At 43.0% G+C, this 24,590-nt stretch overlaps 1 protein-coding gene across 1 annotated transcript; it reads right to left on the bottom strand.

Moving 5' to 3' along the window:
• Positions 1-8,928: 8,928 nt before the first annotated feature.
• On the bottom strand, positions 8,929-23,948 carry LOC125634907 (uncharacterized). The gene is made up of 22 exons (XM_048846245.2): positions 23,932-23,948; positions 23,661-23,713; positions 21,223-21,254; positions 20,992-21,112; positions 19,962-20,089; positions 19,131-19,274; positions 18,388-18,471; positions 17,498-17,665; positions 17,333-17,429; positions 16,971-17,194; positions 16,238-16,391; positions 15,954-16,162; positions 15,745-15,862; positions 15,404-15,609; positions 13,642-13,756; positions 13,318-13,487; positions 12,370-12,443; positions 12,153-12,280; positions 11,046-11,235; positions 9,535-9,676; positions 9,195-9,291; positions 8,929-8,996 (listed from the first exon to the last, which is right to left on the bottom strand). Exons 1-22 carry the CDS (start codon positions 23,946-23,948, stop codon positions 8,929-8,931), a joined length of 2,739 nt encoding a protein of 912 aa, XP_048702202.2.
• Between the last annotated feature and the right edge of the window lie 642 nt (positions 23,949-24,590).

The raw sequence follows: 24,590 nt of genomic DNA, 5'->3' as shown, positions 1-24,590 counted from the left end.
CATTTTGTGGGGTGCAAGGACACGACCCAGATCAGCTCTGGTGCGGCAGGCCCCTCCACCTACTCTGGGGCCCCGTGGCCAGTCCCTGAGGGGTCTGGCTGGTATTGGTTATGCAATCACACAGCTTATAAGGTTCTCCCGGCAGGATGGTGTGGTACATGTACCTTAGGGGCTATAGTACCAGCCGTGACAGTACACCAGACCCTGACCCAGGGAGAGATCCGCAATCTAGCATGAAGAAACTGACGAAGTATTCCTTTAAACCCTCTTTCTCAATGGCCCACAGGCTTTCACTCCTTTGTACATTGGTTTCTGCCATGGGTGGGAGTAAGCGAGCTAGAAAAAGCTATAGTTAACATTTCAGCAGCTTTAGAATTAATAGCAAATGCTACTGCAGATGCCTTATCTGCCCTTCAGATTGAAGTAACTCAGCCGTCCCAAACTACACTGCAAACTGCCTAGCCCTGGACTATCTCCTTGCAAACCAGGGCAGGGTTTGTGCTCTGGTTAACTCAAGCTGTTGTGTATTTGTAAATCAGCACCACAGGGTGGAAACTGACATCCCCATCCTCATACAGCGGGCAGCCCTATTCCACCATGCCCGCCTTGACAATATCAGCGCTGGATTCCAGGAGGTCTGGAATTGGCTTACCTCATGGCTGCCAGATGTGGGGGGCTTGGGGACAGTGTATTTTGTCCTTTTGGCTGTTATTGCTTTTGAGAGTTTTTTTGTATGCCTACAATGTTGTAGTATATGCTGTCAGCAACTGCTAACTCTGCATTGTGGTTACTCAGCCCTGATATAGCTTACTGATGTACAAAAAAAAAGGAGGGGACTGTTAAGGAAAAGTTAGTATGTGTGATTCCATTTTGGTTTGGGGTCCACCCGTGTCTAAAAGCAAGCACATTATGCACCAGGAGGAGTGTTCCTTAGATACTGCATTCCTGTGAAAACCCTCCCCCTCGTTTCTAGTCTGTCTCAACTCCTGGTTTCTGTTCTTTGTCTGTTCCTAGCTCCCTGCCTCAGGTTACTGATGCATTGCTTCAGGACCATGTTGTGTAGTTGAAGTAATAGTTTAGCATAGCGAATGTACCTAGCAGGGATAGGTGGTAGATAAGGAAAGGGTTTTGTCTATTGGCTAAGGTTTCCAATGCATGAGGGCAACATGCTTTGCTAAAAGGTATATAGTCTTTGTATAACCTGCATTCAGGGTCCCCTCCTGCCTAGTGGGGGGAACCATAATTGAGTGTAATAAACTTAATATCTTTGGGAACTCTGCAGTTGTGGACTTTGTTTGTGTGCCTCAGCCTAGACTCTAACTGCATGTGGCCTATCAGGTATAATTTGCAACACACCCCCTCAGAAGAGGAGAAATACCTTTCAAAACTACTCTGTTACTGTGCAATAATACAAGCAAGATATCAGGGGAAGAAAATGGTTATTGTACTATATCTATTAGAGCCCATTTAAAAATCCATAGTATGCCTGCATCTTGAGTACTATGTTTAAGAAAGATACTAGAAATGGAAACATTCAGAGAAGTAGAATATAATTAGGAGAGTGGAACAGTTTCCATGAGGAAATATTAAAGACTGTCACTATTCCACTTAGAAAAGTGAGGAGAAAACTGTTTAAAAAAAAAAACCAAAAAAAAAAAATACCACCACCACATCTGCTAAGTGTTATTTAGCTCTACACAAAGCACAAGAACCAGGAAACACCTGCTGAAATAGGTAACAAGTTTAAAGACACACACAGAAAAAACACTTCACATAATGCACAGTGAACCTGGGGAGTTTATTGCCAGGCCATATTGTAAAGGCCAGAAGTGTAATAGTTCAAAAAAGTTACAGATGTTCTTGGAGGATAGGTTCATGAATGATTAGCCAAGCTGATCAGGGATGCAATCCTATGCTATAGGTGTCCTTAAACCTCTGACAGAAGCCAGAAATGGACACAGGATTGGTGACTTCACTAAGTTGCCCTGTTCATTCCCTCCGAATCTCCTCATACGGGCCCCTGTGCTAGATGGGCCATTAGTCTGAGGGAGTATGGGTATTATGAGTATCAAAAGAAATCCTAACACTGGGCTAGGTCTATTACCAGATGGGCATAGTGAAATTGTTTTCTCCTTTCTGTCAGTAATATTACAACAATTCTGTTCTTGCTGCTTTCCAAGTACAGATTACTCAGATGAAGCGCTCTCCAATCAACTAGTAGTAGGAAAGGATGTTAGACATAGGCCATGGATAAGTTCAAGTCAGAAGGCCTAGAAAACTTGCATACTGGAATTTAAGGGTGATTAAGCAGATTTTGCTCTAGCCCAGAAATTTAAAAAAAAAAATTGAATACTAGGGAAATTCTAAAAAGTGTTATGCCTATATTTTAAAAAAAGCAAGCAGGATAATCCAGGCAACTATAGAGCTGTTATAGTAACATCAATCCAAGGCAAAAATAAATGGATGAGCTGAGGTGATTCTACTGATGGACATATAAATAGTGCCAGTAAACAGTTCCATGGAAAGGGTTTTGTCCAACATGCAGTTTCAAAGAAGGAAATAAGTATGTTTGATTGTTAAAGGTAACATTATAGACTTGAATCACTTAGTATTATGCCATTGTTAAAAGTTTGCACTACACCAACCAACCCTGTACTATGTACACCAAGAATTGGCTAAATAGTCAATGGGTATGTTTCTAGTGGTGTTGTACAGAGCCCTGTACTACAACCTGTGCTACTCAACATTTTAAATCAAGGATATGGAAGTAAAGTTGTACCAACAGAGTTTGCTCTGTCACTCTGCCAATCTGTTTGCAGTCTCACAGCACTCTGGATCATTTGGTAATCTGGACTCTTTCAAACAAACAAAGAAATCATAGAAGATCAGGGTTGGAAGGGACCTCAGGAGGTCATCTAGTCCAACCCCCTGCTCAAAGCAGGGCCAATCCCCAACTAAAATCAGCCCAGACATGGCTTTTCAAGCCTGACCTTAAAAATATCTAAGGAAGGAGATTCCACCACCTCCCTAGGTGATGCATTCCAGGTGTTTCACCACCCTCCTAGTGAAAAAGTTTTTCCCTAATATCCAACCTAAACCTTCCCCACTGCAACTTGAGAACATTACTCCTCATTCTGTCATCAGCTACCACTGAGAACAGTCTAGAGCCATCCTCTTTAGAGCCCCCTTTCAGATAGTTGAAAGCAGCTATCAAATCCCCCCTCATTCTTCTCTTCTGTAGAATGAGCAATCCTAGTTCCCTCAGCTTCTCCTCATAAGTCATGTATTCCAGTCCCCTAATAATTTTTGTTGCTCTTCACTGGGCTTTCCAGTTTTTCCACATCCTTCTTGTAGTGTGGGGCCCAAAACTGGCCACAGTACTCCAGATAAGGCCTCAATGTCAAATTGAGGGGAACAATCTTGTCCCTTGATCTGCTGGCAATGCCCCCTACCTGTACATCCCAAACTACCATTAGCCTTCTTGGCAAGAAGGGCACACTGTTGACTCATATCCAACTTCTCATCCACTGAGACCCCTAGGTCCTTTTCTGCAGAACTGCTGCTGAGCCGTTTGGTCCCTAGTCTGTAGCGGTGCATGGGATTCTTCTGTCCTAAGTGCAGGACTCTGTACTTCTTGTTGAACCTCAGATTTCTTTTGGCCCAATCCTCTAATTGGTCTAAGGCCCTCTGTATCCTATCCCTACCCTCCAACATATCTACCTCTCCTCCCAGTTTAAGGTCATCTGCAAACTTGCTGAGGGTGCAATCCATACCATCCTCCAGATCATTTATGAAGATTTGAACAAAGACTATCAATGTAAAGTTGTAAATTTGCAACAAGGAATTAGGCCATGCCTAGAAAATGGGAGGCTATCTTGCCAAGCGGTGATTCTGAGAGGACTTTTTCTCCCCCCCCCCCCAAATGGGCTAATGTGATCCTCCAATTTATAGGATAGGCGTGCATCAGTAGGATGGCAATTTTACCTCTATACATGGTATTACCTGGACCAATACCACAATGTTAGGAGTTTTAGTGTCCACATTTTAAAAAGGGATATTGAAAAACCTGGAGGGGTACAGAGTGCCCTAGAAGTGGTTTTAAAGGTTAAGATTTACAGAGTAGGATTCTATCTACACAGGTGTGCTAGTCTTATTGACCTCATTGAGAGCTAATAAGTATGTTTAGCATGTTAGCACTGGTAGAGGCAGCAGAAGAACAGCTGAGCCATGTTGATTATATACTAGCTGAAACCTGTAGATAAATACTCTATAGGTAGGCTACCTCCACAGCTATGTTTATATTCATGCTAGCTCAGTGAGTGTATTTTGGTGGGGTGGGGGGGGGAGGAAGAGAATAAAAAAGTGATTAACTATCAGAACAGACTAAGGGATTAGTAGGTAGGGTGACAAGACAGTAAGTGTGAAAGATTGGGATGGGGTAACAGGTGCCTATATAAGACAAAGCCCAATATTGAGGCTGTCCCTATAAAAATCAGGACATCTGGTCACCTTAATAGTAGGTTCTCCATCCATTGAGGCATCCAAGTATTTTGTTTGAAGACTTTATTGGCAGTCATGCTTTTGCCTAAAGTTAATGGCCTCAGAGGGGTAACTGGGTGAAATAGATGTCAGTCATGGACCACTAGGACTAGATTATTCAGTAGTCCCTGAAGGTACTAGAACCTTGTTTACAAGGCATAAACCCCATAAATAAGCATCAGATCAAGTCACTACCTTCAGCCAGTGGTGAAAGTAAGCTGGTATGGTGTACTGGTAAGAGCTGGTGTGCTGTACCAGGACTGTCTTTGAGAGGGCAATTTAAAGCCCTGGGGTAGCAGTGGCAGGGATTTAAAGGGCCCCGGAGCTCCAGCCCCCCCCCCCCCCACTACCCTCCTGGGGCCCTTTAAACCCCTGCTGCCGGAGCCCTAGGGTAGTGGTGGCGGGGTTCCAGAGGGGATTGAAAGGGCCAGGGCGGTAGTGGTGGCTGGAGCCCTTTAAATCCCTGATGGAGCCTGGCCACTGCTACCCCAGGGCTTGGGCAGCAGGGCTCAGGCAGGAATTTAAAGGGCATGGGGCTCCAGCAGCTGCTACCACAGTGGAGGCCCAGGCCCTTTAAAGCTCTGCCAGAGCCCAGAGCAGCAGTGGCAGCCAGGAGCCCCCAGGGCTCCTCAGTGATTTAAAGGGCCCAGGGCTCCACTGCAGTAGCAGCAGCAGGAGCTCTGGGCCCTTTAAATTGCCCCAAGCTCCCAGCTGCCTCTGCAGCTGGTAGCTTGGGGGTTATTTAAAGGGCCCTGGGCTCCCAGCTGCCACTACTGCAGCTGGAGCCCTGGGCCTTTAGATCAAGATTTAAAGGGCCCAGGGATTTAAGGCCCTGGGCCTTCTGGTTGAGGCCATGCCCCCTGCTCAGGACTCTGGACTTACCAGTATGCCAACTTACTTTCACCCCTGCCTTCAGTACACAAATAGGAACAGGCATCTACAAACTTGTTAAAGTTTATAGTTTAGTCTTTAAGGAAAGACTCAGAGATTAACAACTGTGTGCACAATTAAGATCTTGGGGACAGGGAAGAAAGGGAGAAGTGCCATGCATGCTTCATATGGTTGCCTGTTTCTAGGCAACCAAGTCAGGACTGCCTGGAAGGCAGAACAGCAAGGTATTCTAGATCAGTGCTCCTCAAAGTGGTGGTCTGCAGACTGGTGCTGGTCTGTGTGCACACTGAAAAAGATTGCTGGTCCCTCAGAGATATCTAGAGTCATGAGCAGATTGACACAGGTAAATATGCCAAAGACACGTGCATCAGTTACACATAGCTTGCTTTGAGCTAGTATTCGAGCAGAAGTGATACCCCAGCTAAAATGGTTTAGATGAGATGCAAGTCAAAGCTCATATTTATAAGCAGGATTATGCTCCATTTTATACTGTAGCTCTAGTCAACTGACAATGCTACATTAGGATGACAAAATCACTTTCTATTTCCTGAAGCAAAGATCTGTTTGTACCCCATCTTTCTGAAAACTTTCCTAAAGAAATTAGGAAAGTGTACTTTGGTGCTCTTGTTTTTGAATGGAAAATTGTTCCTCTTATCAGAGGGAGAGGCTCCAGGAAAAAGCATCAAGTTTTACAATGGAGCAGTACAAATTTGTAACTAATTATGAAGTTGATCTTAGTTTGTTTTACCTCAGACTGTTGCTCTGACTTTAGACTGAATTTTTAGAGTTTAGATTCAGTGCTACCATTCAAAAAAACCCATAAACTTAGCCTTGGGGGTAATGGTGTTTAAAATGAGTAAAAACTCCACCTCCCATTTACATTCATATTCTTGGAGGGAAAGGGTTGAGGAGAACAGAAATAAGACCTCCCATCAATGACTTCAGTCATTCTGGCAGAGACAAAGCTCTTACAAGACTGACCACTGGTGGGGTGGGGGAGGGAGAAGAGGAGAGAAGATTACTTTTCTTGAGGGGGTGGGTGTGGAAGAGGATGAGGTACTGTTTCAAAGAATCAGTTGACCTGGCCTCTGCAGCTTTTAGTTTACCATAAGGACAAGTTTCCTTTGAGAGAAACTTGTTTCAGTAAGGTTGGTGTTCAGGCTCTAACAGATGGTGCTGAGCACAGCCCAAGGAGTTTAGACAATTGCTGTCTGCCAGCCAAGACTATACTGACAGCCTTTGAAAGGAGCACAGAAGCGCAATCTCTACTAAGAGAGCTAAGAAATCTGCTCTTAAGTACAATACTAGCATCACCTCATACCATTTTGAGTGAGGTATAGCTCTCCATGCTTGGAGTTTAGTTCACCATTTTATTCAGAGGACTCAGTTGATTCTTTCCTTTGACTAGTAAGTCACTTTCTCTGAAGTATCTCCCCACCTATAAGGTCTGCAGGATCTCCAGGAGTCAGGTTAGTGTGGTAGCACTCTGAAATGCAGCCAGCTCTATGTTTAGTGCAAGCAGCAAGTGTCAGCAGAAGTGAGTTCAGGCCACCAGAGCAATGTTTTATTTGGCAGATATTTGGCCAGAAAGCATTGCAGTAGTGCTAGAGTGGTTTAATGCACATGAACTTTAGTTTAACTAAGATCTGGGTTTGGCCTCTACACCAACAATCCCTTTATTCAGCATTGTGATTTTATGCAGCAGCAACTAGCCGGGAGCTAGCTGCTAGAAGAGCCATTTCTACATTAAGATACAATCTTGGTTACTATGCTACAGTATAGTAGCTTCTTTACATGCCAAGAGGATAGCAAAGATTATCTAGGTCAGACTACAATCAGTGGAAGTTAACAGAAGTTTGTCCCATCCACTGCACAAAGCTTCAAGTAACTTTTAATCTGCACTACTGGGCTGCTCTCAGAGGGAATTAAGAAATTGCACAAGGATAGTTCTTGATAGTCTAGAGAAGTTAAAAACTCTCCCTGCCCTTGTGGCTTAGTAGAGCAGTGAGTCCAATGGAGAAGTTTAGGTTTCCCTTCAGAAGGAACTTGTGTCCTCACCTTTAAGGACATTGCTATCTTCCTCCAACAAGCTATTGTCCAAACTAGTTCAGTTCTATTAAACTAGACAAAGTACCTACTTGATTCTGACAAATCAAGTTGTACTAGATTGTGATTTTTGGCTATGCAGTTACTGAAAACTGCACTGAGAAGGCTGCATTCAGAACCAGCATTCTATAGTTTAACATGCAATTTCAGCTCATTTATAGTACTTACTGTGTTTTCCTACATTAGCCCTCCATACTTAATGGAACTTGCTAGCAGGAGGCTATAAGATTAATTCTAAGTGCCTACAAGTACAATTTGCAGGTCAAGTGACAGATCTCTACAGTAGGGGAGGATCTAAAAAAGTTTCTTGAACCACACAGTTTAAGAACTTTTATCCCACTAGATCTTAACAGCACTCTTGCAAGGCAGCAATGCATGCTTGCACAAGTAGAAGAGCCCTGATGTTAGTGTATGTGCAGTTTGCACAATGGACAAGAGGAAGGAAGGTGAAGGATTGCCCCAAATGGTCTCTAGGCAGATTTCTTTTTTCATGTTTTTGTAGAAGAATGGTAGTTTGACCCAGTTACAGCTTTGCTCAACTTTTAGGATCAGCCATGTTGATTAGGAGCTATGGAAAAAATTCAGAGACTCTAAATAGAAGTTTTAGATGGGACAGTTGACTAGAGGTGTTCATCCCTACACACCTAGCCTCATTTTAGGCATTTAGTCTTAATCACTAGAGCAATCCAATCTTGAGAAGATTACTGTTTTGAAGAAGGGGTGCTTAAAGACACTGGGAACTGACATTTAAGGAGCAGGCTTGTCTGAGATTCTGTTTTGGGGAATTTAAGAGCACTTTATGCTACAGCTGTGTCAAGCAAGACCTCAGGGAGGCTGTTAGCCAAAGGAACCATCTGAGTCAGTTTCCAGTAGTAGCATGAAGAGGTATTTTGCTTCATTAATTTATGAAGTGACCCACCCTGAGCTCTGTGCTTAGTTATAAGCAATTTAACTTTCAGATACCAAATAGTTTCCAACTAGATTCCTTTTTTGTACCTTGCTATGGAGTTAGCTAGAGAGGACCAAGCTTCTGCTAGTTAGACCTAGCGGCTTTTTTTTTTTTTAAAATCACTTAATATTAAAGCATTAGTTAGTTGGCACTGGGAGGGGAAAAAAGGTTCCCTAACTAGAGATTGAGAAAGTTATAGTTCAGCATTTGAATCTAATTCTTACTTCCAGTAAGAAGAAGGACAAGACTAGACCTCTTTAATTCTCATTTAATAAGTTTTGCATAGATAGATTAGGTTCAAAGTGTCAGTCTTCATTTTGCTGAAAATTAAAAGAGAGGAGAGTGGTTTAGCAATGTAATGGAACATGTTTCTGTAGCATCACCCTAGTATGTTAGAGTCCTTATGTAATTACCTTGTGGGATGATAGCATCCAATTCACTTTTTAACTTTCAATAAGGACTGCTCCAGAAGATACGTGCCCGTGCCTATGATATGCCTCAACACTACGACCTAAAAGAGCAAAATAAAGTCTCAAGAGTCTGGCCAGCCCACAGCAAAGCCATTTGTAATACTTCAGGTATGAGCATTATTCCTCAGAGTTCTAAGTTAGACTACACCTGCAGTCAATACTTAGTTTGCCATACAGAATTTAGGTAAAGCTTGTTGCACTCTAATGGACTCTTGAGAGAAGATCTTTGATCTACTTACCAAGCCTCTGTTTTCTAGGAATACATCTCCTTGCACAAAGAAGATCTGAAGCTGGCCGCCTAGCATCACATATCACCACACTGCAGTGGAAGTATATCTACAAGATAAAGAATTACAGTTGCTATGATGTTCCTACAGATTTGGAAAGCCATGCTCATTGTGACTCAGCCATTTGATTCAGTTCTCATCTTGCCTTCCCCCTACAGTGTCACTCTGGTAACCTCCAGGAAGGATTGTTAGTGGTAGAGACAGGTTAAACCTTTGTAATAGTACTTGTTTTATACAGGCATTCCAGGCTCATTAGAACCTTGACTGCAGACTTTTTTTAAGTGCTACTCACCTGTTCCAGTAGTGCATTTCCATCTTGCATGAATGTGAACATTTTCACCTCAAATCTCTTCAGATGAGTGGGAAACTTCACTCTTGAGTCACTATCCACTTTGTGGAAGATTGTTTGATGGGAGTCCTCTGCATTTTCACAGCTTGGAGAAACCAGACCCGAATTAGAGACCTTAGATTAGCAAGCTATGTGTCAACATGCAACATCTCCAACCATAATAGTGAAAAAAGTGGGCTAGGGAAGAATTTCTATCATAGCTAGCAGATGTAGCTCAGTAGTAAAGGATCTCTGCCACAAAAAATTCAAGTCTGTCCTTACTCAGGTTTAGAGCACCTAGTCTTGGAGGCTCATGGTGTTTGTATTTTACATCTCTGCTGCAAGAGATGCCTTGTGTAGGAACCCCATTGCCCCTTCTGAGGACTTCTTTCAAGGGCATAGTAACTGTTTTAGTTCAGAACTAAAGATAGATTTCTTCTAGTTTAGGTTAATACTTGGAGTGAATCAGGGAAGCCATTTCAGATTTCAGTGGGGGCAACTTCAGCCCCTGGAATCACTGTTACAGTGCTCCTAAGTTATTGCACAAAAAACTAAGATGTTCTAAACTTGCATGTGGAATTTAGAATAAGATATTGGCTTTATTCTTTCCAATCCCTAGCCTTGAGGGATCAGAAACAAGTCTGATACTTTGTACACTACCTTTAGTGTAGACATAAGTCAGCTTACTGCCTCAGACATTGTCCAAATGAAATTTAATGGACTAAAAAAATCCAGTAAGTGCTTACTAGGAATATTTTGGCATTTATATTTACTGATCAGTTATGTACATGACTCACTAACATTTGAGCCCATCCTTACTGGCAGAATCATACTTTAACTGCATTTTTGTATAAATTTTAAGCTTACAGCTATAGCTAAATACAATTTGAAAATAAGCAGCCTTTATCTGCAGTGTCTAAAGCAGAGGGTTTTGATATGGGCACTAAGGGGAGTACAAGTTTGTTCTAGAATGATATTGGATTGTACTACTTTAAATTATGAATGACAATGCACATGTGTTAGTCATAATTACTCCAACCAGGACAGGTTAGGCATTTCAGAACTCTACCTCAAAGAATTAAAAGTTTAAGCCTGAGAGAAATAAAGTGGACATGCAGACCAGTGTAAAAGTGCTACAATTACAGAATACATGTGCATTGCACTTTGACAGGAAACTGAGTACCACCACCACAAGTGTGCTGGGGCAGAGTCAGTATTTTGTCTCTTTAAGCTGACCTCTCAGGAGCTTGAATGCTTGTTTAGTACAGCAGCAGCTCCCACTCCTGAGAGAAGCTCCCTGCCCCCTCACTCCAGCTCACCAGAACAGGAGGCAGGCTCAGTCCTAAGTAGTGTAGCCAGTGGTAGCACCATGGCAGGGGGGAGGGGAGGAGAGAGGCCAGAGTAGTGTAGCTGCAGACTGCATGGGGCGGGCAGGGAAGAAGTGTGGTATGAGACTGAGGAGGGCATTGTGTTACCTGTCTGTAATGACAGACCACTGAGGGCTGCTGTCTCTGTCCTGGGAAGTGGTCGCCCAACAGTCTTCCAGATATAGTTCTAGCTGTGGGTCTTCAGAATGGAGCAGTTCTACTTCAAAATACAGTGCCTCTTTTAAGTATTTTACCACAGGATACTCTATGTCCTTGTAGGAGTCAGAATAAGACTTATCTAGAAGTGAGAAATAAGAGTTTTAAGTCTTGATGTATTAAACAAGCCCTTCTCCCAGAGCCATAGTTTTTCCCAAGTCCTTACCCACCTACACAGTCTCATTTTGCTACAGCAGGGGTTTAAGGATGAGCACATGGGTGTGAAGGGACCATCTTTGGAAAATGGGAATGAAAATGGTCAGGGCCCAGGAAGGGTATTTGCAGATTAGACCCCTCCCCTGGATCCACACAAAAAAGATAAGTGCTGCATTTATATAAGGGGAAGAGGGGGGCAAATGGCTCATGTACAGAAACTGAAGGTCATCTGACCAAGGACTACAAGCCCTCCTTGGGGAGGGTTATATTTCATGCTTGTGTTTCCATCCTTACAAAGGATTACATTTGTAAAATACCATCCCTTTAGTACAGAGTTCCAGCAGTGTAGGATGTTAAGATGCAAAGACAGGTTTCAGAGGAACAGCCGTGTTAGTCTGTATTTGCAAAAAGAAAAGGAGTACTTGTGGCACCTTAGAGACTAACCAATTTATTTGAGCATGAGCTTTCGTGAGCTACAGCTCAAGTCTGCTGCAGTTTCCACGGTAAACATCTGATGAAGTGATCTGTAGCTCACGAAAGCTCATGCTCAAATAAATTGGTTAGTCTCTAAGGTGCCACAAGTACTCCTTTTTTTTCTCCTCAAAATGCAAAGAGAATGGCTTCCAGAAGGGTCTATATTGCTAAAAGGAACCCTCCCTCTGTACATTCACTTATTAGAAATTGGGGGTGGCATGGGTGGATTATGCCACCACTACAAGTCACTACAATGATAGTGATGCAACAGTGGTGCGTATTGCTTCTAGGGTCAGTCATTTCCTGCTATTCCCATCCCCACCCCCTCAAAAAGCCAGCTCTTAGGCTGCTCAGCATTATAATCCTTACCTTTGAACAGCCTCAAGGTTAGAGCAAGAGAGCCAAACCCTGGCTCAATACTGGGTGCTGGGTTGTTTTTGGAGCTGTACTGGACAACGATGGTCTCATTTATTATATATTGACATGCACACTTCAGTCTGGGAGTGAGGAAGTAGAGTTTAGATGGTTATAATCTTTATGTTTAACCAAAGAACTCTTCCCCTTCTATCTGTACAGCAATACTTACTGGTATATTGGTGTAATGCTGCCAGGTCTGAAGTAGGAGACATCATTTTCATAGGTCATAAATGTGTTCTCAAACTGAAAGAACCAAGCATTTAGCAGGAGACCATTAACACCAAAAGCAAGTCAAGTTTTAAGTTGCTAGAGGTACTCAAGTGCTGCAACAGCTACTTAGTAGCTCATTAGCTATGGAGGCAAAGGTGAATCACTGGTACTCAGCCAAGACCTACTATTAGTAACAGTCAGTTTCTTCAAGCTGTGGAGAGATCATTGGACAGTGTGCACATTAGTGTTGCCAGTATTCACTAACAGCATAAAAGCCAGTAAGTCCAGGGTGTCATATGCAGTGCAGTGAAAGGGTGTCATGTGCCCAGTGACACCAGCAACTGAACCCTGTGGTAGGTCATTGGGACAGTATTCTGTGTGAATTGATTACTTGATAATGTAACCAACAAGTAATCCATCCCCAGGTCTTACTCCTGTGTAATTTATAGGTGGTCTTTGATGCTTCCTGCACTTCAAGGGGTCCCCCTCTGCTAATCCTGTTTCAGCCATTGGATCACTACAATAGAAGCAGTAGCAACACCTGCCTCTAAAACAGGTTGTTGAGTTTAAGAAAACCTTGTCTTTGTTCTCCATGTGAGAGTGACCTGTTTTGGCTGTCAGATGGTGTGGCCATCCTAAACTCATGCTATCAAAACTTTTAACTAGGCAGAATGTAGCCTTCAGTTTAAGGCTGCAGATGGCTAGAATCCTGCCGAGTGTTGAGGTGGTGTGGCACTTTAACTAGAGAATACAGTAGGTGGGACAGAGGTCAAGATCATGGTTAGGACCAAAGAGGAAGGTAGTATTGATTTCTGGAAAGCCAGTTATCAACATCTCATGGGTATGTTCTGCAACATGAGCTCTGAGCCAGTCAGATTGACCTTCCAACTCTATGTGGTTCCTTTACCTTTCTACTTGTTCCACAGGTGTTCACATGGAATATGAATGTTGCACTCTTCTCAGTCACTGTAACAGGCCTGCATCGTTTGTCTCTCAAGACAAATAAGCTGGTATCCAGGTCTGTGATTCCTGCTAGCTTAACTGCAGTGATAGCCATTGTTCCATTTGGCAGACAGTCTGAAAACCAAGCAGACATCCATTGTCTAGTTACATTCAGCATACTCTCCTCCCCCTGCCCCAAACCACAAACCTCCCCCCACAGCAGAGAGCCAGCATTACCAGTCTAGATCATTTGGTCAAGTATTCCAAGTAGGGCAACAAGAGATTGTACCTATTAGTTCTTTAGGTGAAAATCTGCAAGAGATTGAAAAGTCTGTCATGTCAGCAAGAGTGTTATCCTTCATTGTTACATGGAGTGAAGCAGTTATTCCAGAGGGATGAATATCCTAGGAGAGATCACAAGTATTTAACTCCTATTGATCATCTAAGTGAGATTGTTTGCCATGCCAGTTTTAAAAAGCCAAAAAGGTGAAAGCCTGGTCTAGTTGTCACTGATGTCTTCAGTGAGACCAGTGTTTTATCCTTTGTCACTGAGTCATGTGACACTTCTGCAGATGCTCCATTTGCCCACCCCATTTGATGCCAACAGATTGGCCTGACCAAACCTCTTCTACAAACTTCTTTATTAAAGAGAGTCAAGCCTAGTGCTTGACCAGGCGAGTTAAGCTGGTCCATGGCCTCCAATGCCCTGCAGAGCTATGATCAGACAAAGCATTAAGGGAGAAGCTACCTAGTAATTCAGTGTAGTTTTGAAAACTATGATTGACTGGGGTCCCAGTCAGAGTACTGTTTTCTGACTGTTTGCTACTTCTGCAGCAAAGAAACTTTATGGTGCCATGTTTGAGCTCTTTGTAAGGGCTCAAGTTTCATCAAGTTTAGTGGATTACTGTTGGGATTGTTTATATTGAGTCTGAAGTTGAGGGGAAAAACAAAGCTCTGGTCTTAGGTTAGGAGTGCTTCCCATGTGTATTTATTCTGGCATGAGAGGCTCTACCACCAGTGGTGAGCTATCTACAGTAACTCAAGATTTGTTACATTTCTGATTAAACTTGCCATTATTGTGAAATAGTAGCTGAAAGCCAAGCATATTGGTAGGGCTAGATGCAGAGCATTAGGCACCCAACTCCAAATTTTAGACCTTCAAAGCCTCCTGTTCAATTGGTGCCTAACCCTATAGGCAAATTTCTGCCCATGTACTGGCAGCAAGCTACTTAAATCCTAACAAAGCTACTTGGCACCTAGTTCATGCTGAAGTTCCATCATAACTGAACTATGTGTCCCCCTTTCCTATCTTACCTGCAGGGACCAATCCAGTAGGCCTACTTAGAAGTGGAGTAGCTGATTGACCCTGCATGCAGCAGCTGGAAGGAAAGTTTAGTGCTGCTTTGGTACCATATGTGGTCAAAAGCCCACTGGGTAGAAGTGGAAAAAATCCAGGTTCAAATTCCCCACTCTGGAGCAGAGATTTTTGCTCAGCATCTCCCACACCCTGGGCTCCTGAGGGCTGTTGATTCTACTCAGGACTACTTCCCAGCCTGTGGCTCTCAACCTTTCCAGACTATTTCAAGAGTGTGTCATGCCCCCACAAGTTTCACATAAGCTGTACTCTTACAGAAGAGATGCAATACAAAAAATGTCAGTTCATTCAAAGGATTGTTTACTCTTTTACCATATTCTAAAATATGGGAATATTAATATTTACTTATATTTCAGGGTACAGTATGTGAAGTGTAAACAAGTCATTGTCCACAAAATTGGTTTGTACTGACTTCACTAGTCTTTTATGTAGCCTGCTGTAAAAAAAGTAGCCATCTAGTGGACTTGATGTACCCCTAGAAGACCTGTGTACCCCTGCTCCGAGACTGTAGGCTCAGCATTCCAATATTGGGCTAAGTCCTTTGAGGAGACTAACCCCAAGTTGCTTGCTGGAAGGGTTTTCCCCTCCTTCCTACTCTGACAGGCTTCTGGAATTCTAGCTCCCCTCCCATCAGTTATAGTGGGCTAGACACCATGCACATTTGTGGTCCCTTTACCTCATATAGTACATGAGGTGCATAAAGAGGAACACGAATTGTGAAGTGGGTGCCATTGTCATCTAGTCCATAGTTGTGCTTCTGAGCAGCATCTGGTGACAGGCTCAGGTTTGAAATGAAGGGCAGCCAGTTTTGATCCACATTGCCACGAACAACTGTTAGATAGAGGTTTTCATCATCACAGAATCCTCTTGCACTAGGCAACACTGTAACAGATGGAGAAGTGATCATTTGTACATGGAATATTAGTATTTCACCTGACAGGTTAGGGCCAATAGAGTTCCATTGGCCTAATCTGAGTTGCACCATAAGTGGGTGACCATTTGTCTTGGTCCTGTTACCTGCATCCTTGACAGGAGAGATTGTTATGACTGGAACAGTGAAGGTCTCATGTGTTGGCTGTACTATGAATCCAAGTGTGACATTCAGTATATAGAGTCTAGTGTCTTCTGTTAAGTACTGAGAGAGAAAGAGAGCCAGCATCAAGTCACATTTAGACACTCCAACCAGTAGAGTGTTGCAATACATGCATTAGGTACTAAATAGATACCTCTTTCTTAATGCTAGGCACATTGAATGGTGTTTCTATTACATAGCCTTTGCTTCCATTGGGGTATCTAGTCTCATAGACTTTGTATCCATGCTGAAGGGCTTCAGGCACAGTTACAGTTGTATCATCTATGGTCAAGTTCACCAGTTCCACGTCTGGGAGGAATGTTCCCACAGTCACATTGACCAGCCTAATGCTGGAGTTGGTATCTAGGAAGAAGTGGTGTGGTGTTAGCCTTTGCTAAAAAATGAAGTGTGAACTTAGAGGTTCATTCAGTTACTTACTGTTTGTTATGGTGGGTGGTACAAGTTTAAATGGAGTTTCTATTTTCTTGATGATGGTATGCTTAGTCACTCCCCACCTGTTGTCTTCCCACTGATGTTCCAAAAACAAATTAATGTAGTATTTGGTCCCATGCTGTCCCTCACTCACATGGGTCTGAAAGGGCAAGTTGTATGTTAGACACCTAGATACAAGAGTTGCATGCAATATGTAGTTTCAGGAGCATTAAGGTGATCTGACAAAAGCCATTTACTAGAGCCAACAGCAACATTATCCTGCTTTTCTGAGAAATCTCTGTATAGGAGCAGAAATGCAAGGGGCAGGTGGTTCTCTACTCCAAATGGCTCAATCCATATCCTGTTCCCCCTGCATACTTCCAGCTTTATGTTCTTTCAAGCGTAGTCCCCTCAGATTAGATCTTCCCCCACAAAGGTGGGGTGGGGGTCTCAAAATCATTAAGTGGCAAATGCCTCATGGGTTCTGAGGGTGTTCAGCCCTCATTGACATCAGACAATCAATCATGGTCAATTGGAAGAGCTAGTCTCTGGTCTTCAGGTGCTGTATGAGAGCTCCCCAGGTCATGTGTTCTTATGTGGAGCATTGAGAGGTGGGGCATAACACCCCCCTCTCCCTCAAAGTCTAATGAGGCAAGAAAGGGGGCTTTATGGGGAATCCTCTCATCCTACCAGCCATTAGCTTTCTGCTTGTAGCTAAGACAGATGGTTATCCACTAACCTTGTAATAGCCACCTTCTGCACCTATGGGCATCTGGATGGTAATTTCATCTGTATTGTTTGATAGCACATATTTCCTGGAAGCAATTTCTCTGGCAGAAAGTTTGTGAAGATCCACACCAATTTCAACAAGGAGATCATTGAAGCTAGTTGCCCCAGCAGAGAGGGTTTGGAGGTTTTTTGGAATGGTCCATGTAATTGTGTCATCTGTATAATCCACCCCATCTTAATTTAGAAAGAATGGGAGGTATTTCTATTAGTGTCAAGAACTGTACTTAAGGCAGTTAACAGCTAGGCATGTCTCAGTGTATCTTCAAGATGTTTGAGTGTTTAGCATTAGATCAAAGGGATACTAAGTCTCACCTATAGGGCAGGCCACAGCAGTATCTACCATCAAGATCATCCATCGTTGCTTGTAGAATGTACTTGCTCTCACTGCAGAGAAAGTCACTCCTCGAACCTGCAAGAGTAGATGCTGTTAGAGCTGTGTAGTGACAGAGCACACAGATGGTGAAGGAGTGTACCAACCTTGACTAGCTGTGCTTCTGCAGCATTGTATGGTGCTCTCAGCAAAATCCTAGTGTCTGTTGTATTGAGTCCATAGCCAGCATTCTGAGCATCACTTGCTAGCAGAGCCTTCCTTCCACTGGGCAGGTGAAATACTACTTGCCAGATTGACACTGCCCCAGCAGTTGCCTGAGGGAGACAAGCAGCTCAAAAGTTTTGCCATGTGTCTTTACTAGACTACATTTCCATTCTCATTTACACCCGACTTGTAGAAACAATTGAGACACCATCTGAGATCCTTTGTATTCTCCTCCTCCCTCAACTTCAAAAAAGCTCATCTTGCTGTCCTGAAAGAGACCGTACTCCCTATGCTAAGGTGTCTATAAATCTAGTGTTGTAGCTGTCTCAGTTCTAGGATATAGGAGAGTGAGGTAATGTCTTTTATTGGACCAACTTCAGAAGTTGGTCCAATAAAAGACATTACCTCACCTACCTAGTCTCTAAAAAAATCCAACAATTAAGCAGCTGGTTCACTGACTGGTTTCATGTTCACCAGCTCATTGTTTCCTTGTACTCCCTATCCATCTGTTGCATAATCTATGCATGGATTAGACAGGTCTTTATCTAGTAGCCACTATGATTGTGCACTGGCCTCAAGATGCTACTGAGGTAGTGATATCAGTCACCTCATTTGTGAGGCGATTCCTATTTTTCCTTCACTTATCCTGTTGCTTTACATCTGTTGCCAGGAAGCCAGAAGAGGTCTCCACCTGTATCCTTCAGTCCAGGAGTTTATTCTCTTCCTTTTTTTTGGAGGCTGACTCTTCAACGCATGCGTTCAATATATTGCTGGAGTAGTTGTCCACAGGAGACCTTGAGCCAGAAGTAACAATGCTAGCAGCTAAGCTTACCTCTGGAAAGGCTAGAGCCCAGTCTTCAGGTTCATCTTGGAGCAAGTCTGCTGTTATCTGTGGAACATTCCTCCTGACAGACACCTTGCAAAGGAACATCCATCATTAGTGACACCAAGTGGGAATAAGGAGACAATGTTAGGAACATTTGAGTTAGTGATCATGTTCCCTGGTTGGGAGTAACTTCTCTTTTTAAGAGTCTGATCTTGGTTGCTTGGACAGCCAAACAGCCCTTTAGTAACAGCTAATGGACAGAGGCTGTTTGGCTTCTCTGCATTTCACCATTTGATTGTACTCTTTGTCTAGCCAGTGCACCTACTTCAGGTTTCTTATTTCTAGTTAGGCAGTTGTTCTGACTCCAACAGAACAAAACAGTAACCAACTATTTCCATCTTATGGATGAACTCCCATACTTGGGAGTTTTCACTGGCATACTGTTTTCATACACCATTTGGCTTTAACCTATTATTGGACATTCAATAGGTGACAAGCTCAACATTTGAGCACCTCACTTCCTAGAAATGAGGATGCTTCAGGCAATATCCATTAATATATTGGATGAAAATAAACCCAATTTTCAGGTGGGCCCTGGACTGTCTGAATCCTATTACTACATGCACTGCATTCCGCTTATAAATGCTTTAGTGGCCAAGTGTTCAGGTTCCCATCCAAGGCCCTATCCAGAGCACACTCCTTTACAAGTTCCTCCCTTCCCCATGGAAGATCAGTGCTTGGGATCTTACCTCCATGTAGTTGGTTTCACATACTAACTCTCTTGGATGCCATGGACTGTAAGGGCAACTCACAGTCTTCAAGTGAGTTAGAGCATTTTTCATATCAGGATTAGTAGCTGTTTTGATTTGTACAGTTACTGTGTATACATCACTCTGCAGAGACACAGTAACAGCTCTTACTCAAGATACTAAGTGTGCTAAACAGTCCCCTCTCCCACCACCACCTCCTATTTGCTCAACCCTAACTAGTGATGCAAAGCTGCTTCATAAAGTAGTGTTTAGACATTACAACTAAGTCATCTGTGTCTAAATAGATAAGATAAGTGTAGCTCTTGAAGGGCATTTTGCATGTCTCCCTAATCCAGGTATTTTTAGACAATACTTGAGAGATGGAGTCCTTGCCCCTTTCCCAATAATCAGGTTATAAAAGTGCGTGCTTGAAGTTGCAGTGGGGGGAGGTCCAAATTAGATGGATTACATTGCAACCTGATATCTGACTAGCTGAGAGGGATAGTTACCTGGTGCTAGCAGGACAGATATCCATCTGTTCATATATTGGAGGGAAAAGTATTTGTGGCAATTAAAGTCTTCATGCTTATGTTAACACATTAGTTAGTGTTTAGTAGACCACTGGTGTTTCTACCACAATATACCCAGAGGCCTGGGAAAGAGCTCCAAGAGCACACTACCTAGCTTACCGAGTGGCACTAGTTAGTAGACATGCAACATATTGCTACGTTACAGTCTCTGTACAACTCATTGGAAGTCAGAACTTCTGTGAAATGACAGACTTTGTAACTAAAATACAAAAGTAGGGCATTTTAGATACAGTAGGCTTACCTCAATATGAGTGTAGCAGCTTATAATGGAAGCACGGAATTCAATGTTACCCCAATAATTATACTCTATTGTATAGCCACACTGTGCTGCCAGGGTCCCATCAATCTCCTGGGCTGTGCCAAACTGGTCTGTGAAAAGGTATTCAAGTATAGCTGTCAGGAGACCTTCATAGTTCAAGCTACTCTCATGGTCTGAGCTTTTTCTTGGATGTTGCATGCAAAGTTACCTAGTTCATCCCAGAAAGTCATTCCAAGGTTATACTGTACAATAATCCCTATTGTAGACTTTACAGTGACAATTGCTTTGGTGTCATACTTGGAAGGCCATTAACTGTAGCTGATCGGATCTGATATGATGCTGGCATGTCACCCTTTTTAAATTCTGTAGTACTAGTTTTATAGCTGTGATTCAGTGCCTCCATTTCTTCTTGGCCCTCCCCTTGTCAGCTGCTATACTGGCTGTGACCCAAGGTCAGCTGTCAGCAACTTGCTAGGCTATCATACAGGTGAGTCAGGTACTTTGTGGCTTCTGTCTTGCTGTAGTCCAGTGCATGCATTAACAGAAAACCAAGGTCTATTTGAGCACTTGACCACCAGGCTAACCAAGGTAGAGTTTAGTCCTTGGTGTTTACCTGGGATATCAATAGCCTATTTCATACTATAGTTGATCTAAAATAGTGATCTTAATAAACCCAGATTTGGCAATTTAGTAGGAAGAGTAGGTACAGTTACCATGACATCTGTGGATAAGGTACAAATGAGGATTTCTCACAAAACTCATTGTTCAGATTAGCTAGGCTATTAAATGTTTGGCTTCTCATTAGAAGTTACTTTAAATATTGTTGTGGTCTTTACATTGGAAGACCCAGTGTAGATACTCTTATACAAGATTCCAGTATTAGAGACTTGGCACCCCAATGCCTGGTAGCTGTAGGTAACCTAGAGTTTAGGTATTTATAACTGGAACATGCTGTTAAGGGGCAGCTTTGAAAATGCTTATTGCCTCTTATTCTTCCCCCCCTTTAGCTTACCAACAGCAGCAAAGATCAGATACTGGTCCTCGAAGTACTCTGCATTCAGTGCAATCCGCAAGAGGCTCCCCAGGCACTCTGAGCTCAGGGAGCCTGTAGAGATGTTAAGACAAATTAGTAACTATCACCATAGGAGTCACTTGGATGCAAGATGCTAAGTTCTTTATAAAGCAGATTTCACTACTGAAATGCAGCCACTTCTGGGGTCAGACAGCAACCCTTTGTCAGTACATGGTTAAGACCATAGCCAGCTGTAGTTTCACCTGGTCAGAAAACACAAACTCATGCACATCAAGGGTCTGAGACCAACAGGCAGATGGCACAGGGATCCCATGGGTTCACCAGAAAGGGTCATGTAAAATCTTTACTGAAAGAGATATCACACTAATTATAAACACTAAAAATTATGTTCTCTAAATCTGCAGTTAGAAGCAGGTCACTCAAAGGTAGCAAGTCTTGAGTGAAACATCTCTAGATAGTGATGGGCTATACAGTGGTCAACCATGGATATATCCCTGTTGTATGACATACCTATTTTGTTATTTGACTTAGAAAGCTAATGACTTCTAAAGGCTCTGCCAGAGTTTAACAGGAAGTAGTAAACAGCAGGGGGAAAGCACCCTATTTTGAGGTGAACATTAAAGGTCTGTTCTAGTATATTTGAGGTTGCAGAAAGAAGCCCTAGCATCTTTCACCTAGAATGAAATGGAGAGTGGATTTGCTTCCTGAAAGGGATCTCAGCTAGGCTTAGTTGGCAACACTGGAATAACTCTGGGTGAGAACTTGTCAGTTAAGTTCAGGCACAAGAATGCATGGTTACACATGAATGCTATGACTTTAGTTTTAAGTCCCTAGTCTCTTAAATTTCCTTTTTAAAATATAAAGGAGGTGATTCAATTATTAGAAATATAGATAGTTGAGTTTCTGATGACCAGGAGAACCACATGGTGAATTGCCTTCTGACTGACTTTTGAGACAGATAGGTAGATATATATGCAGTCTGGGGAGGAGCCGGTGGTCATGGTGCATGTAGGTAACAGTGACATAGGGAAAGGTAGGAATGACCTCCTGGAGGCCAATTTTATACTGCTAGGTAAGATATTAAAGTCCAGGACCTCCATGGTTGCATTATCTCAAATGCTTTCAGTTCCACATGCAGGGCCAGTTTGACAGACAGACCTTCAGGGTTTCAATGCATGGATGAGACAACTGTGTTGGGAGGAGGGATTTAGGTTTATTAGGAAATGGGGAACCTTTTGGGAAAGGAGGAGGCTATACGGGATTGGTCCTGCTTCAAGCAGGGGGTTGGACTAGATGACCTCCTGAGGTCCCTTCCAACCCTGACCTTCTATGATTCTAAGTGCTGTGCATAGTACAGGAGCAATGGTCTAGAGTATGCCTGGTAAACTGCTTCTGTGAGCAGAGGATCTGGGAGGTATTCAGTCATGAGGGGCTGGATACCACAGGGGGACATTTTGAAGTGACTCAGAGGCTGGGGTGATCACCACCCTGCAAGGTAGCTTTGTTTTTTCAACCTAGGATTGAAATTAACAGCTTGTCAACAGAAGGCTTTAAGTTGCTGCCTTGAGCTAAATATTTAGATTTACTGCTCTCCAGGAGTTTAGAAGCAACCCCAGCTATAAACTAAGGACTCAGTCCCACAGACCCTCCTTCATGGGAATCACTTTACACACAAGCAATCCCACAGAAGTCAGGGACTACTCATATGCAGAGCTACGGGAACAAGTGTTTGCAAGGCTGAGGCATTAGAAGTGTCTTTCTGACAAGTTGTAAGACCACTTGGACAAGACACAGGATTGTGATGCTAGAGAGAATTACTATAGCTTGGTATGAGGGCACTTAGGTTCCAAGTCTCCTACTTAATGACTGTAAGATGTCATCTAAAGTGAAACAGGTTCACTAGGAGAAACTGAGTGAGCCCCACATGAGACTCTTAAGTACCCTAACAATTGGGTTATAAGAGGTGGAGACCCTTGTTCAAGTCCTCTCTCTCATCTACCCTCCCCCAAGGGAATTGAGCCTGGGTCTCCCATGTTTGAGACTTCAATTAGGGAGCCACCATCTCTTCCTCCTCCAGAGGAATTTCTAAGCAGGGGCAGAAGACAGATCCATTAGGAATGCTCAGAGCAGGACTACTGCATTGATCCTACAATGAAGCCAGTGGGCGACAGGTGGAAGGCTATTCTGAGTATCATGCTAGAGGTGCAGTCCCCAGCTTGAGGGGGGATACAGTCAGAGAGGCTAGGTACTTACAGCCTCTAACTTCTCACATTGTTGCAGCTACATTGTTTTTCGTGCTCTAGTTTGATCAGAGCTAGTGCAAGTAGGTCTTGAGCTTGGCCTCACATCTCTGGGGGTAGCCATATCCCTAGAGCAGTATATTGGGTCAGTGCACTTCTCTCAAGTGAGAGAGTATGAGACAGTATTAAGTACTCGAGGCAAAATTCAGAGAGTAGAGCAAGTTGTCTACTGAGACAAGAGACTCAAGTAGAACCACCACACCTGGCCAGTGCTTATAGAAGCCACATCCTGCCCTAGCACCATACTAGGGCATTGAAGCTGAACACCATTTACTGAAAAGCAGGGGGGGAGGGGAGGGTCTGAAAACTGCCTTGAAATGCAGGCAAATAGTTAACAAATCTAGTTACCTGGCCTGTCTTGGGTCCATATTTCAGAGGCTAATACACCTATTAGGAACAACCTGCAAAAGAAAGAAGTATGTGCAGATAACTCCAACTAAAGACACAGTTGTCTTAGTAGCAAAGAGTTTCATTTAAGTATTGCTTAATTCTAATGTAAAGTTTCTATAGGTAGGATTAGATATTTAGACTTTTCAAGTCTAAGTCTCCTCCTTTGGGGCATACAGGCTTGTTTTCCTTTACTTTTAGGAGATAGTCATGAGATTACCACAGCCTACACCCCACAGAGAGAATCATAATCAACAGAAACACCACAAACACTCACCTCAACACAAGGTTTGGCACCATTGCGCTTTAGAGCAGCTACCAGCTGTAGCCTCTTTTCTCTTGCTATGACAAGCAGACCAAAAGTTTGAGAATCCTGAGCAAGCTTGCAGTGTTAAACCCCCCAAACTGCGTTCTTAAGGCTTTGGATTCACAATAGAAAGAACAGCAAAGGCTCCATTTTTATACTCATGCAAATCATTTACAGCTGCTTCCCCAGTCAGACACCTATAATTCAATTCACCTAGTAATTCACTTCCATGGTTAATTATATTATTTTCTGTGTTCCTTCAGAGGTGATTTTTGCCAATTCCTGAGTGATACTGATGAGGCTGTTAGAGACAATGAGATAATTAGTAAACTCCAAATGGAGGTAGTTTGAAGACCACTAGCCTTGAGTTACTTTCCTGCAAGTGTATCTCCCAGTTAGAGCTGGCAATTCCAAAAAATTAGGAAAAAAATTAGTTTGAGTCAAACAGAATCAGAATTTTCAGTAAATCAAAAATGCCTGTTTTGGGTCAGATGAAACCAAAGTCTCATATCAGTGGTGTGTGCTTTAACTGCCAGTCTATTGGATATTCTGGTGTAGAGGTGTGTGAGGGGCTCCCTGAATCT

Source organism: Caretta caretta, chromosome 3 (genome assembly GCF_965140235.1).
Source record: "Caretta caretta isolate rCarCar2 chromosome 3, rCarCar1.hap1, whole genome shotgun sequence".
Classification (NCBI taxonomy): domain Eukaryota; kingdom Metazoa; phylum Chordata; order Testudines; family Cheloniidae; genus Caretta; species Caretta caretta.
The sequence above is the reverse complement of the archived record's forward strand: the minus strand, read 5'-3'. Positions and strand labels throughout refer to the sequence as shown.